The 13,118-nt window shown below is 42.6% G+C and overlaps 1 protein-coding gene across 6 annotated transcripts in view; it reads left to right on the top strand.

Annotated features, from left to right (window-relative positions):
• HIVEP1 (HIVEP zinc finger 1) overlaps positions 1–13,118 on the top strand; it is a 132,166-nt gene that overhangs the window by 65,943 nt on the left and 53,105 nt on the right. For all 6 annotated transcript variants that reach the window (XR_012774349.1, XM_075493858.1, XM_075493853.1 and 3 more), the window contains one exon: positions 5,829–5,882. Coding sequence is in view for 5 of the 6 variants with exons in the window: in XM_075493858.1 (XP_075349973.1) it covers positions 5,829–5,882 (54 nt within the window). In the remaining variant the exon portion in view is untranslated. The remainder of the gene's footprint in view (positions 1–5,828; positions 5,883–13,118) is intronic.

Below are 13,118 nucleotides of genomic sequence, written 5' to 3'. Positions count from 1 at the left end.
ATGCTTAATGCAAGAAAATATAATTAAAGCGATATCTTTCTTTGTGTCCATTGAAAAACACGCAAAGTGATTTTAAAAACTGCTTTTCAGATGTCTTCTGATGGAGTAAGGTAAGAGAGAGTGAGTTTTTTGAGAAAGCAACAAGAAAAACTGTTGCCATCTGAAGCTGTTTTGCAGGAGGTATTTTTAGGATGACTCAGGCGTAAGGCCTGAGAGTTGTTCTTGCCTTTAACTCAAGGGAAAAAAAATGCTGACATTTTCCTTCCAGCTGTTTTGGTTAAATATTTGAATATAAAACCCTAGCCTTTCAGGCAAGATAAGAGCTCGTATTTTTTAAAGTTTTGATAAAGTAGCCTATTCTTAGCATCCAATATGGTGTAAATCTACTAATTTTCCACTTATCCATAAACAGAATCCATGAGATTAAAAAAAAATAAAAACAAAGCCCTTTTTACTGTTTTAAAGCAGAAATTTTGCATCTTCATCAAGCCCAAAAAAGCGCCTTTTTACAGTCATAGACACATGCAAATATGTACAATGAAAAATATTCATGTTTGGGTGTTTTGCTTAAGTTTAACAAACATTTCCCACCCCCATGTAAGCTTTCCTGGTGGCTTAAAAGTAGTCCTCCTCAGTGACTGCTGCTCCATTCCTCTGCTTGTTCTCACTGTACGGGGCAACTTGTGCAGGAGAACAAAGTCATCTCATTACACTGGCATGGGGACTCTCTTTCATGAGCAAAAAAGAGAGGAGTTTTCTTATGTGCTTTTTTTAAAAACACAAACAAAGAAAAAAAACCCCCAACCAAACCAAAAAAAACCCCCACAAACAAACCCACAAATAGAACATTCCTTTTGCTTCAGCGTAAATCTAGGTTTAGACTGGATATGAGGAAATTTTTCTTCACTGAAAGGGTTATCAAGCATTGGAACAGGCTGCCCAGGGAAGTGGTGGAGTCGCCATCCCTGGAGGTATTTAAAGGACGTTTGGATGAGGTGCTTGGGGACATGGTGTAGTGGTGGTCTTGGTAGTGTTAGGTTTGCGGTTGGACTTGATGATCTTAAAGGTCTTTTCCAACCTATACGATTCTGTGATTCTGTGAAATTGCTGTCAAAAGTTACTGGTTTCATATTTTGCAAACCTCACACTTTTCAGTATTTCTTCTTTCCTTGCTGAAATTCCTAAATCTTTATTTTTCTTCCTTAACTGACCATATAAATAAGGCCTTTAAAGGTTTTCTTTATGAAGATTCCTAATGCATTTCTAATACACGTAAACATGTTCAGGTTTGTATACATTGATATGCTGATGTCTTTAAAAAAAAAAAAAAGAGTAAAGATAAAATGTAGTTTACAAAGATTCGTGGTATAATTAAAATCTGTGAGGTTATATCTCTCAGTGAAGATCAAAAATAGAGAATGTAAAGCTGCTGAAAAATCTGTTGGGGTTTTGTTTTTTTTTTGGTTGGTTTTTTTTTTTTTCATTTAAAACCCCACCACAGCACCACCGTATATAACTCAGACTGTTGGTATCCGTTTAATGATCTATCACAGCAGGAGGCGTTTAAAACAAGAAGCATATTTTAATGTGTGCCAGTCTCCTTCCTTGTGTTCATAAAAAGCACAGTTACATTATATATTTAAAACCCCAAGGAATTTGATGATATTTCCATGCAGCAGATACCTGCTGGGAGAGCTGTGTTGGACAATAACGTGAAAAGGTTTAATGCTGGAGTAAAAAAAGCCATTGCACCCATGTTGTTTCATTTTATTTTATACTCATGCACGTACATATGTGTGTGTGTGAGTGTATAAAAAAACCTCTGTGTGTGTGTATATATATATATATATGTAAAAACCCCTGTATATATAGTTTTATATATATAACTATTATATGATATCACCTGTGCTTTGCTTTTTTGTGGAATGCACCTGCCTGGGATAACCAAGAGCTGGCTCCGTGGCTTGTGACACTGCTATCGTATGGAGTCTCCTCTCTGTACAGCAGTGCATATAAAGATTTCCTCTTTTATTGTTGCTCTTCTTTTCCCCCCCTAGTAAGCACTTAGTGAGAAGTGCCCCATCTTAAATGAGAGTGTGTCTGTCACCATCATCATTTGCTTCTAGATGTGTGCTGCTCCAGAAGGCTGTCTGCTGAAGGCTGGGGACATTTGGATAGGTCTTAACAATAAACCAGTCGTCAAGATATGTACTGTTCTGTCATTTTATGGGAAATAAAGAGGGTGATGTGCCTGCCATGTATCAGAAATTTCAATTAGTTAAATTATTTTCTCTTATCCTAGCAAAAGTAAGTAATATTCCAGTGATGAAGAAATGTCTCCTTTGTGGAATTTCAGATTAGACAGTATCTTCAGTATCACAGGTTTAAGTCTGAAATAATACTAAATCAAGTGAGTGTTGGATCAGATAACATTATTTGCAGTTAATAGTGGACTTTGCAGTTTTCAGTTCCTCCTGGGTTTTGCAGATGATACTTATGTAATCTGGTTTTGCTTATAAAGAATTTTCGAAGGTGTGTGCCATTAGAGAATCTATAATATAATTGTAGAAGAATATGGTACGTTGTCTGAAATAACTTGCCTCAAAATGTTTCACGTAAGGCTAATTTAATGAGACAAAGGAGAAGGAAATGACTGGATAATATAAATTTGATGTTAGTTAGCAAGTTATTGTTGGCGTACGTGGGAGCTGCCAGAAGAACCAGGGAAGCTGCGTTTCGGCATCACTGGGGTGAGAGGTTCACAGCCTGCTCTTCCCGCCTGCTCTGCGGCGGTTCGGGATAACCCGGTCCTTCCTTCCAGCCTGAAACGCAGAGGTTTGTAAAGTAGTCGCCCATTTGGGATCTGTAGTTGTAAAATGCGGCAGGCTGGGAAGCAGCTGCCACAGATTTCGTTCAGTGGTGTTAATTATGGCCTTGGTGCCACAAGAAGAGCAGGTAGCTGTGTGATACAGGTCGTTACGAGGATGTAGCCTTCAATGAAGTATTTAGCAGGCAGACCAATGTTAATAGCCATGCCTTGTTTACAGTCAAAATCAGCGTCTCGGTTTCCAGAACCAACATTGAATTTTTTCGGCGTTCACGATGCTCCGAAGTGCTCTGCACAGAGATACCTCCGTAGGTAGGAAGACATACATGCAAGAAATATAATTCATTGGGGAAGTGTTTCAGGAGATGCAGGAAGTGTAGGAGACTTTATGGCTGTGCACCAAACATATGTTTACCTACTTATTATTTCTGGTATCTGTGTTTCTTTGTTTAGGATTACCATCTGACAAAGAAGTGGTTGGGAATTTCTGATAGGAACTCAATTTTTTAATTTTTTATTTTTTTTTTAATAAGAGAGAGAGAATTCGGGTAAGGAGATCAAAGCATTTAATCTTTCTGGAAATCTAATGTAGCTTGCTTCCAAAATACTTAAGTAATTTTTCTCTATAAAATGGGATGATCATGAATTTAAATGCACACATTTATTGTAGCATTTATGTGAAATATGCAGATAATTCTTTTAATAATGAAACTGCAGTTATCTGTGTACTTAAATTTTGGTGACAAATCTTTTACACCCTCTCAAGAGATAAACACCATGTCTTGTGCATTAGATATATCTCTAAACAGAGGGGAAGTGAGTTTGATAGCCAATCTATGGTTTTGATTGCTTGTTGCTTTTTGGTAAATCTTACAGCTCCATTTACAGGGTTAACTTGTTTATTTTTTTCCTGCCTGTGCATGTATTTCATCAGCTGTCATGCAACTTTGTAAGTTGCTTATTCCATCACCTTTCTGTAAAGCAATAATCTGTGCAGTATAAGATTGTTAGATACATTTTTCTCTAATAGCGTTAGTGGCACATGTATATAAAAGATGCTTTGTTTATGTTTCCTCTTATTTTTGTTAGAAATTGTTATTTGCAGCCCTTTCTATACAAAAATGTATAGATACATACAGTATTTCAGCTGTAGCTGAAATCCAGGAAGATGCTAAATATCAAGTCTTCGTTGTTTAAAGTAAGCCTGCGTAACTGGGTTGGTAAAGAGCTAGCAAAGGGTTGTTCTCTTTGAGTTGCTTGTGTTTGTCTTCAGCAGCCCGTAAGTCAGTACAAAAGAGACTGTGTATAAAACTTCACTTTAGATATATGTGTATGTCTCACCAACCTCAGAAGAAGAAGGTAGAGGTTTGTCTTTTAAAATTGTGGTGGTAGTCATTCTCATTAGCAGCTTCATTTGCTCCGGCTCTGGGAGTCTGCCTGGTTAGCATCCTTGTGAGATGTTTTGGTGCATTCTCTGGGACAATGTACAGGAGAGAAATGATTGAGCTTTAGCGAGGAAGGAAACCTGGTGCTAGTTTTGAAAGGCAGAAACGCAGAACTGGAGCGAGATGAACAAAACTCGATCTTAAAACTGTGAGAAGGGTTTAACAAAACCCTTCAGTTATCATTTTTTTGTTGTATTGAGAAAATAATTGGAAAACAATTTCAGACCTCAACTGTGAACAAATGATTCCAATGTACTTGAGTGGTTCAGCTCATAAATATTAGAAAAGTCATTTAAACCCACTGATTTAAAAGTCTGTTGAAGAAAGGACCATTTTCTAGAAACCTTGTGTTGTATAGGAACGGTGAGTAAAAGTCAGACCAAGTAACCACCTCCACGCTTGTGGAGAAAGAGGTGAGGACTTTGCAGAGCTGTCCTCCTCCTTCTACGTATGGCAGCCAAGAAGTCTGGTATTTCCCGAGTTGTACCAGTACAGTTGGAGAGGTTTAGGGTGAATCCAGTTATGTTCTGTTCTTTCAATTTAATTTTATAAAAATTGCCCCCCGTCCCGAAAAAGAAATTTAAAAAAAAAAAAAAAAAGGGAGGGGAAAAAAAAAAAAAGAAAAGCTTGCACAGGTATTTTGGAAAATGCTCAGTTATATCTGAAAGCCACGTTCCAAGCTCAGATCTTGGTTGGTCAGGCCACAGTTCAGTGTGGAGCTCGGCCTCTCCCAGTGCCACTGCTTATCAATACAACCTCTTACCCTGAAGCTGCTCAGAGGACTGCTTGCTACCAAAACCAAATTGGTCTCAAGTTTTTATTCGTTCCAGTTGCCCTTTTTCTTCTTTCTTGCTCTGCACGTGCAAATGCACACGTGTGCAGAACAAGGTTCCCCCTCCCCGCGGCATCTTCTCTGCAACAGCGGCAGAAACGCAATTCCCTTCCCGACACCGATGTGTTTGGGGGCAGCGGGCGATGTGCTACGAACAGGGCGAGAGTAAAGACTTGAGGCCTTTTTTTGCTCCTGCTGCATGTGTGTGGATTTCGGGTAGTTTCACAGAGGAATAAGCACAGGGCTACTGCTCACCCCCCACTACTCCCATGTGACAGTATTGGCTCTGTTGCTTCACGTACCAAATCCTGTTTGCTCTTTGTATCCCCGTGTTTAATGCTGCATTGTCTTGTTCTAACAGCATTTTTCAAAAACGTATTAAAATACTCTGTAATGCACCATAATACCTATTCCGAAGAGTCCCCTGACTGCATAAATTATTATAGATGGTACAAAACTACGGCGGGATTAGCTGTTGACTGCAGATCCGATGCCAATGCTTTTCTTTCTGCAGTTCCGTGTAATTTAACATGTCAATAGCCTTGCTGGTAAAACATGATAAAATTTTATATGGCCGTATTACTCATAATGTACTGCATATTTACGTGTGAATGGTATCGCTCCTAAATATAAAGATAGCTCAAGACAGATTTCAGTAAATGACTTTCTAAAATCTTGCTTTTTTTTATATATGTGTTTTAATAATGACTTCTCTTTCTTGCAGACAAAATTGAAGAAGCACAAAAACAACTTAATGGAACAGAAGACCAACAGAGAGGTAATAAACAAACCCAAAAAATGACATAGAAAAAACCCACATTGTGATTCTAGAGGCTGATCCAAAGCCTTCCTGCATCAGTGAAAAGACTCCGCTGGGCTGGGCGCTGGATGAGGCCCCAGGCATGTCTGTCTGCAGATCAGGGGCTGTGATCTGTAACGCCCCAATTTTGCTGAGACACAAATGCTTTGTTTTAACCACTTGAGTAGCTGCGTTGACCTTGATGATACTGCTGAAGCTGTAGCATTAGGGATGTGCACAAGTTACTGACTACAGCCTGCACTAACCATTTGGTTCATTACATGATTTACCTAATCATTAATAACCATATTGGGCTTATGACAAGCAATATGTGATGACTTCTAACAGATGCTGAAGGGGGATTGATCATCACAGGTTATTTTAAGAAACAGATGACCTGTGACAGATTAAATCTGTGTTAGAGCTTAGAAAGCTGGTGGAAAGTCATTGCATTTCAAGGCTGGCTGACTGCAGTGGTACCTGTTTGGCTGTGTGATAAAGCTCATCTGCACACCCACAGAGGAGCCCAGAGAGGCATTGGTGGGGGGAGCCCAAACAATACCTTGATGGGCACTGCCAGGCCCATCACGGGAGAGCCATGAAAGGTCCACATCCAGAAGCCCAGAGGAGCACAAGGTGTCGTGGTTTAACCCCAGCTGGCAACAAGCCGCACACAGCCACTCGCTCCCTCTCCCGCAGTGGGATGAGGGAGAGAATTGGAAGGGTAAAAGTAAGAAAACTTGTGGGTTGAGATAAAGACAGTTTAACATGTAAAGCAAAAGCCACACATGCAAGCAAAGCAAAACAAGGAATTCATTCACTCCTTCCCATCAGCAGGCAGGTGTTCAGCCATCTCCAGGAAAGCAGGGCTCCATCACCCGTAACAGTGACTTGGGAAGACAAATGCCATCACTCTGAACGTCCCCCCTTTCCTTCTTCCCCAGCTTTATATGCTGAGCATGATGACGTATGGTATGGGATATCCCTTTGGTCAGTTGGGGTCAGCTGTCCCAGCCATGTCCCCTCCCAGCTTCTTGTGCACCCCCAGCCTCCTCGCTGGTGGGGTGGGGTGAGGAGCAGAAAAGGCCTTGACTCTGTGTAAGCACTGCTCAGCAGTAATGAAAACATCTCTGTGTTATCAACGCTGTTTTCAGCACAGATCCAAACCATGCTAGCTACTATGAAGAAAATTAACTCTACCCCAGCCAAAACCAGCACACAGGGGCAGGCAGAAACACAAATCAAGGACCCAGAGGAAGGGAGAGCCTGTCCAGTCCCCTCCCAGGGCTGTCCCAGCAGAGCCTCCGTGTCCAGGAGTGAAACCCATCACCATGAGCCATTGGGAGCAGCTCTTGGCGTTGTTTTTTGGACTAAGGGCATTGCTAGCTGGAGGTGTGGGTCATGTTGGGGGATGCAGGGGAAGAGCTTTTGGGGATTGCACAGGACTTCTTATGGGATGCCTAGGGGAGGAATTAAAGGTGGGGAAAGGGAGAGATTTAGGTGATATGGGGAGGAACAAATGTGGGAAGTAGAGGGATAACAGAATAAAAGGGTCTGTGTGCATGTTAGCAGGGGCTGGCCAGGGTGTTTGTCTGCTGCAACGCCCTGCTCCTGACCAGCACGGTCTGTCCTGTCTCCTCGTTAAACTCCACCTTCAGCTGTTTTCCAGTGAGGGACTCGTTACTCCCTGCGTGCATGGGGGTCTGTGGTGCAGCAGCTGGGATGAGCGCAGGGGTGTGGGTGAGCGCGCCATTGTTAGCAAGGATCAAGCTGGACGAGACAGTGAGTAGGTGACGTGGGCTGGGGGCCAGGGTGGGTTTGGAGGTCTCTAAAGGTCAGCTCTGGGTGTGGGAGCAGCTGCGTGTCTGTAGGGGTGAGAGCACAGGGGGGCAGCTATTGGGCGGTCCTGGACAGCTGTGGGTGGGTGGGTGTGGGTGGGTGCGCTCGCCTGCCTGCCTGCCTGCAGCCTTGGGGGGTCATATGTCCAGGTGGCAGCAACTGGGGAGACTGGGATCCAGGGGTGGCTACCGGGCAGACTGAGTGTCTGAGCCCAGCTGCTGGAGGGGTCCACCTTGGTCATATAGATATATTCCCGTTAATGGACTTCCATCCTGCTCAGCCGGAGCGGGGAGCAGGATGAGGCCATTAGCATTGATGTGAGTGCTCTGAGTGTCTGTCTGGGATCTGTATGTCCAGCCATATATAAGTATATATGTATGTATGTGCTGTATGTGCGTGCTCTGTGTGCACGTGCCTGTCGGAAAAACATGTTCAGCCTTGCTACGGGTTGGACCTGGGGGCATGGAGTGACAGCAGCCTTGCCTCTCTCAGGCTGCCAGATTCGGCTTGCGATACTTTCCTCTAACAGTACCACGTGTCAGTGCTTTGTCTTGTTCTGGGTAGGCATTCACCTCTCGTGGTAGTGAGCTGTCCTGGCCTGTGACACATCTGTAAACACCGTTGTAAATTGTTGATGCTCTGTCCTGGAATCAAAGTTTATTATCTTTTGAAACAATGAGCTTCAACGCTTTTTGAAGATTAGAGAGCATAAGAAACACCCGAGCGGATCTCAGCAGGGTCCATCTGGCCCGGCATTCTGCCTTCAACAGAGGCAATAGGACGTACTGTTTAAGGACAGCACATAAGCCTGGCCGCTTTCTGCAGTCCATTCCCCTCATGCTGCCCACAGACATTGGATTAAGGATGTCTGCCTTGTCCCTTTGGTATCTAGACATTTTTGGACCTGTTACTGATGAATCCTTTTGATTAAATGCTGTCTGCATCCAGCATAGTCTGGCAGCAAACTGCAGAAGTTCACTACCGATCACATAAAAAAGTACATTATTTTACCTTTTTTCTCAATTTCTGACTTTCAACAGGTGTCCCCCGGTTCAAGCATTGTGCGATTTGTTAAATAGCAGTTATACATCCACCTTACTCACTGCCTTCGTGATTTTATGAACCTCATCCATGTTCCGCTCGGCTTTCTTTTCTCCAAACTCATGACTGGTTAGTTTTTCAAGGGAAGGTTTGATATAGACTGTCTTGTATGGGCAGCAGGACTGTGATGTTGCTCTACATATTTGTAAAAGGTGGAAGAGAAAAAAAACCCAAGTGGCTAGATGGTAATAGCAGTCCTTCAAACATTTACAAAGACTTTTCAACAAACTAGACCTTCTCCTAAATAGTTTGGATGTATTTTTGTTTAGTGGATCATAGATAAGTAGTATTGTCATCTAAAGATAACAAACTTGGTGTGTAAAGTATTGCTGTCTGCTCTTGTTGCTGTTGGTCTTGCAGAAGTAATGCTGGTGTGGGTTATTTTTTGTGATGGACATGTTCAAACTAAAAATGAGCTAACCTCTGCTGTCAGGCGTTTTTGTTCTCACGTGTGGCTCAGTAACACCTTTGCATAAAGGAAGACAGCTTCTCTAGTGTAAACTTAACTAGGTACTCAGAAAAGGATGGTGTTGCAAAGATTTACATGATGGTAGCACTCAGCTTTCAGCATCTCAGCAGTCAAAGAGATCATTGCTTAATTTTTGACTCCTAATCTAAATTCATATGGCTGGCTGAAAAATTTGTATGTTTCAATTGAAAAATAAATTTTTACATAGAAAATTGATATAGAAATAACTGAGATAAGGCTACTCTTTTCAAATGAAAAATGTCCTCTGTCTTTTCTTTTTTTTTTTTTCTTTTTTGGGGGGGGGGGTCTTAAATGTCTGAATAGATAGATTTCTTGGTAGTGTGAAGTAAACAAAATTATTTGAAGCTTTAGAGTCTGAAGGCCACTGAAAAAAGAAAATATATGTTTTGAGCTAAACAAGTAAACAAAAATGTGCACATATTCACATCAGTTATTTTAAATCACAATCCAGTGTATACAGATTCACGTGAAGTATGTTTATATATTTTTATTCTTTGTTCATTTATTTTGTCTTTCAGTTCATCTAGATCACTTTAGATTTGTTTATTTCCTATCTGAAATTAATAGGGAATGTAATTTTGTGGAATTTTCGTAAGTTAAGTACTGCTCTGTCAGTAGGGGAGCTGTCAGTGGCACAGCATATTTGCAGGGGGGAATTTTTCCTAAGTTTAATCATGCTGGGTTTCTGCTGACTAGCACTGTGCACTGATCAGTCATAACTTTATACATGTGTGGGATTTAAGTTAAATTTAATTGACTACAAAAAGATATGTATTTAACACTTGATGTTGCCATTAGCTGTAGTAATCCAATTAAGTGCAAATTGGAATAGGTCTCTATTAAGCACAGAGGAGAGAGTAAATGAGCAGGCATAGTTTTCAAGTTTGCAGACCTCGGTTATTTAGTATAAAGTTGCAACTGGAAGACCTACTTTTTTTTTTTTTTTTTTTTTTTTGGAGTGATAGTCCACAAATACATTCAGATTATGGATATTCAGATGGCCTGCCACTTGAGACCAGAGACACATTCGTTAGGGGCCATGCTCACCTTCCCGCTCAGTGAGTATGTAAGGTGGATAATTCTTGTGTCATTTCATTTTCTCTCAACTGCCCAATTGCTGCTGTGAACTTCCAGTAGGAGAAGCTGTGCTTCTCTTTAGCTTTGATGATATCTCCCGAGGCTGTTTTACACCCTGGGTGTACCCCTGCTGTGGGGTTGAACTTCATCTTCTGACACATGTACAGGGTTTCGTTAGTGTGACAGAGAAGGTCTTGCTCCCAGCAAGTGCTCCACGTGGTGTTCTTTAAAACCTGGAAGGGATGGTGAGCTCGAACTACAAAACATTTCTCCTTGAGAAGCCAGTGAAAGCTTTCTCTGATGTGGGACCCAGTGGATATCATGGGCTGGAAGGCAATCAGCCGAATCTGACTGCTTTGTCTTTGATCTACCGCTGGCCATCCTCCTAAGAAAGCCATCCCAAGAAAGTCTCTTTGTCTTCTCCCTTCCAGACTGGTAAAGTCAAGTCCTCTCAGATCCTTGTGATGACCACAGAGGCTTCTGATTTGGTCATCCCCAGAACCAGTTCAGCCACTGACGGCCAATATGAAGCGCTGTAAGCATTTGTTTTCTTCTTTATCTGTTGCAGCAGTTCTCTGCCTGTCACAGCAGTCTGGGTCCTAGGTACATCAGCTCCACGAACACTGTCATTGCGTTCTTCAGGACTAGAGGAGCTAACTCGGTTACCTCTGTACTTGGCAGCAGCGGTGCTAAGACCGCCACCTAAATCTCTGTCTCGGCTTCTGAAGCTCTTCAGGGAACTAAAGTTGCCGACAAACTTCAGCAACACCAAGATTTGCCATAAAGTGGATGGCAGATCCCCAAAAGAACCCTCTCATGGCCTGATGTATACTCTGCGTTGCCCACCGATCCTGGGGTCTCTCTGGCTGTTAGGAGTACTATTCTGGGCTCAACTACATCATTTCAGATAACTGCTTCTTGCCATGTCACAGCCAAAAAAGATCAATGATAAATGGCTAGATCAGGTGGAAGATAGATTTCCTCATTCTACGTGTCAGTCATGGCGATTGCTGTGTCCTCAGAGTATAAGGTGGTCTGGGATGGTCTGGGGACACGCGTGTGTTCCTCAGCCTCATTGCAGTTTAGACTTGCAGACTGTCATAGTTGTTTGTCAGGTATGAATTCATCCCTCTGAATAAGCTGCTGTTCTTGTTTGAATTTCTACTCAAGTTTTTGACTTTCTGCAGTGTCGTGGTTTAACCCCAGCCGGCAACTAAGCCCCACACAGGTGCTCGCCCACTCTCCAGCAGTGGGATGGGGGAGAGAATCAGAAAAGTAAGAAAACTCGTGGGTTGAGATAAAGACAGTTTAACAGGTAAAGCAAAAGCCGCACACACAAGCAAAGCCAAACAAGGAATTCATTCACTCTTTCCCATCGGCAGGCAGGTGGTCAGCCATCTCCAGGAAAGCAGGGCTCCATCACACATGACAGTGACTTGGGAAGACAAATGCCATCACTCCGAACATCCTCCCCTCCCTTCTTCTTCCCCAGCTTTATATGCTGAACATGACATCCTATGGTATGGGATATCCCTTTGGTCAGTTGGGGTCAGCTGTCCCAGCCGTGTCCCCTCCCAACTCCTTGTGCACCCCCAGCCTACTCGCTGGTGGGGTGGGGTGAGGAGCAGAAAAGGCCTTGACTCTGTGTAAGCACTGCTCAGCAATAGCTAAAACATCCCTGTGTTATCAACACTGTTTCCAGCACAAATCCAAAACATAGCCCCATACCTGCTACTATGAAGAAAATTAACTCTATCCCAGCCAGAACCAGCACATGCAGGAGATGGAGAGATGGATAGACTGACTGTACCTATTTCTTCAATAGGTAAGTTTTTAAACAGTTTACTGATTGTCAACAACAGTATAACAAATCCATTCTGAATTCAGACTTCCAGTCCTTCTAATGGCACGCAGGCATCTGCCAGTCTCCTCTCCTGACCCTTTCCCAGGACTGGCAGGTATCTCTCTGTGTAGCTTCAAGGAGAAGCCTGTTTTCAGCCTATCTTATTAAGGGTCAGAGGCTTTGTACTATCCTGCTGCCTCAACAATTGCAGCAGACTTTGGTCAGACAAAGCATGGGAAGACTTACCTGTTGTACACCACCTTTCCTTCAAGGTCTGCGCTCCATAGCATGGAGCAGGATCCATGTTCCGGTGGCTGTCTTTATTACAGCACTCCTGGTCTCTCAGGAGTAAATGGCAGAAAGGAATAAGCTGTCAGTTAAGTTTCAGGTCAGTGTGTTATGTTGTTCCCTTCCAGTTTATCAATTCTGATAGAGTGAGTACTTATTTTGGAGTAGCCACTTCAGCTGAAGGGATCAGGTCTGTCCTTAAACTGTGTTAGGGTCTATTTAGCACCTATTTGACTCTGTCATTTGCCTATCAACCAAGTTGCTATATTTTCTCACTCCATCATTTTCATGTTCCTTAAAAAGAGCATTTTCAGTTTCTTGCCTGCTGCTGGAGATGCTGCACGTGGAATTTGAGGGCTATGCTGTGTATTCTCCTGCATCCTCCATTTCAGATTCTCAGCATAGCTGTTTACTTCTTGGTCTGTGAAGGTGGATTTCTAGGTTGGTATCGCCTCTTCCAGAGGTCCAAGCTGTTGTGACAGATCTATCTGGATGATAGAGTTCCCTTCCAGAGGTACCACAAGTTTCTCCCTCAGACAGTATCAGAATTTCACCCAGATCAGTTCCTTTCCAGAGT

This window comes from Mycteria americana, chromosome 2 (genome assembly GCF_035582795.1).
Source record: "Mycteria americana isolate JAX WOST 10 ecotype Jacksonville Zoo and Gardens chromosome 2, USCA_MyAme_1.0, whole genome shotgun sequence".
Lineage (NCBI taxonomy): Eukaryota > Metazoa > Chordata > Aves > Ciconiiformes > Ciconiidae > Mycteria > Mycteria americana.
This window is presented reverse-complemented; position numbering and strand designations above follow the sequence as displayed.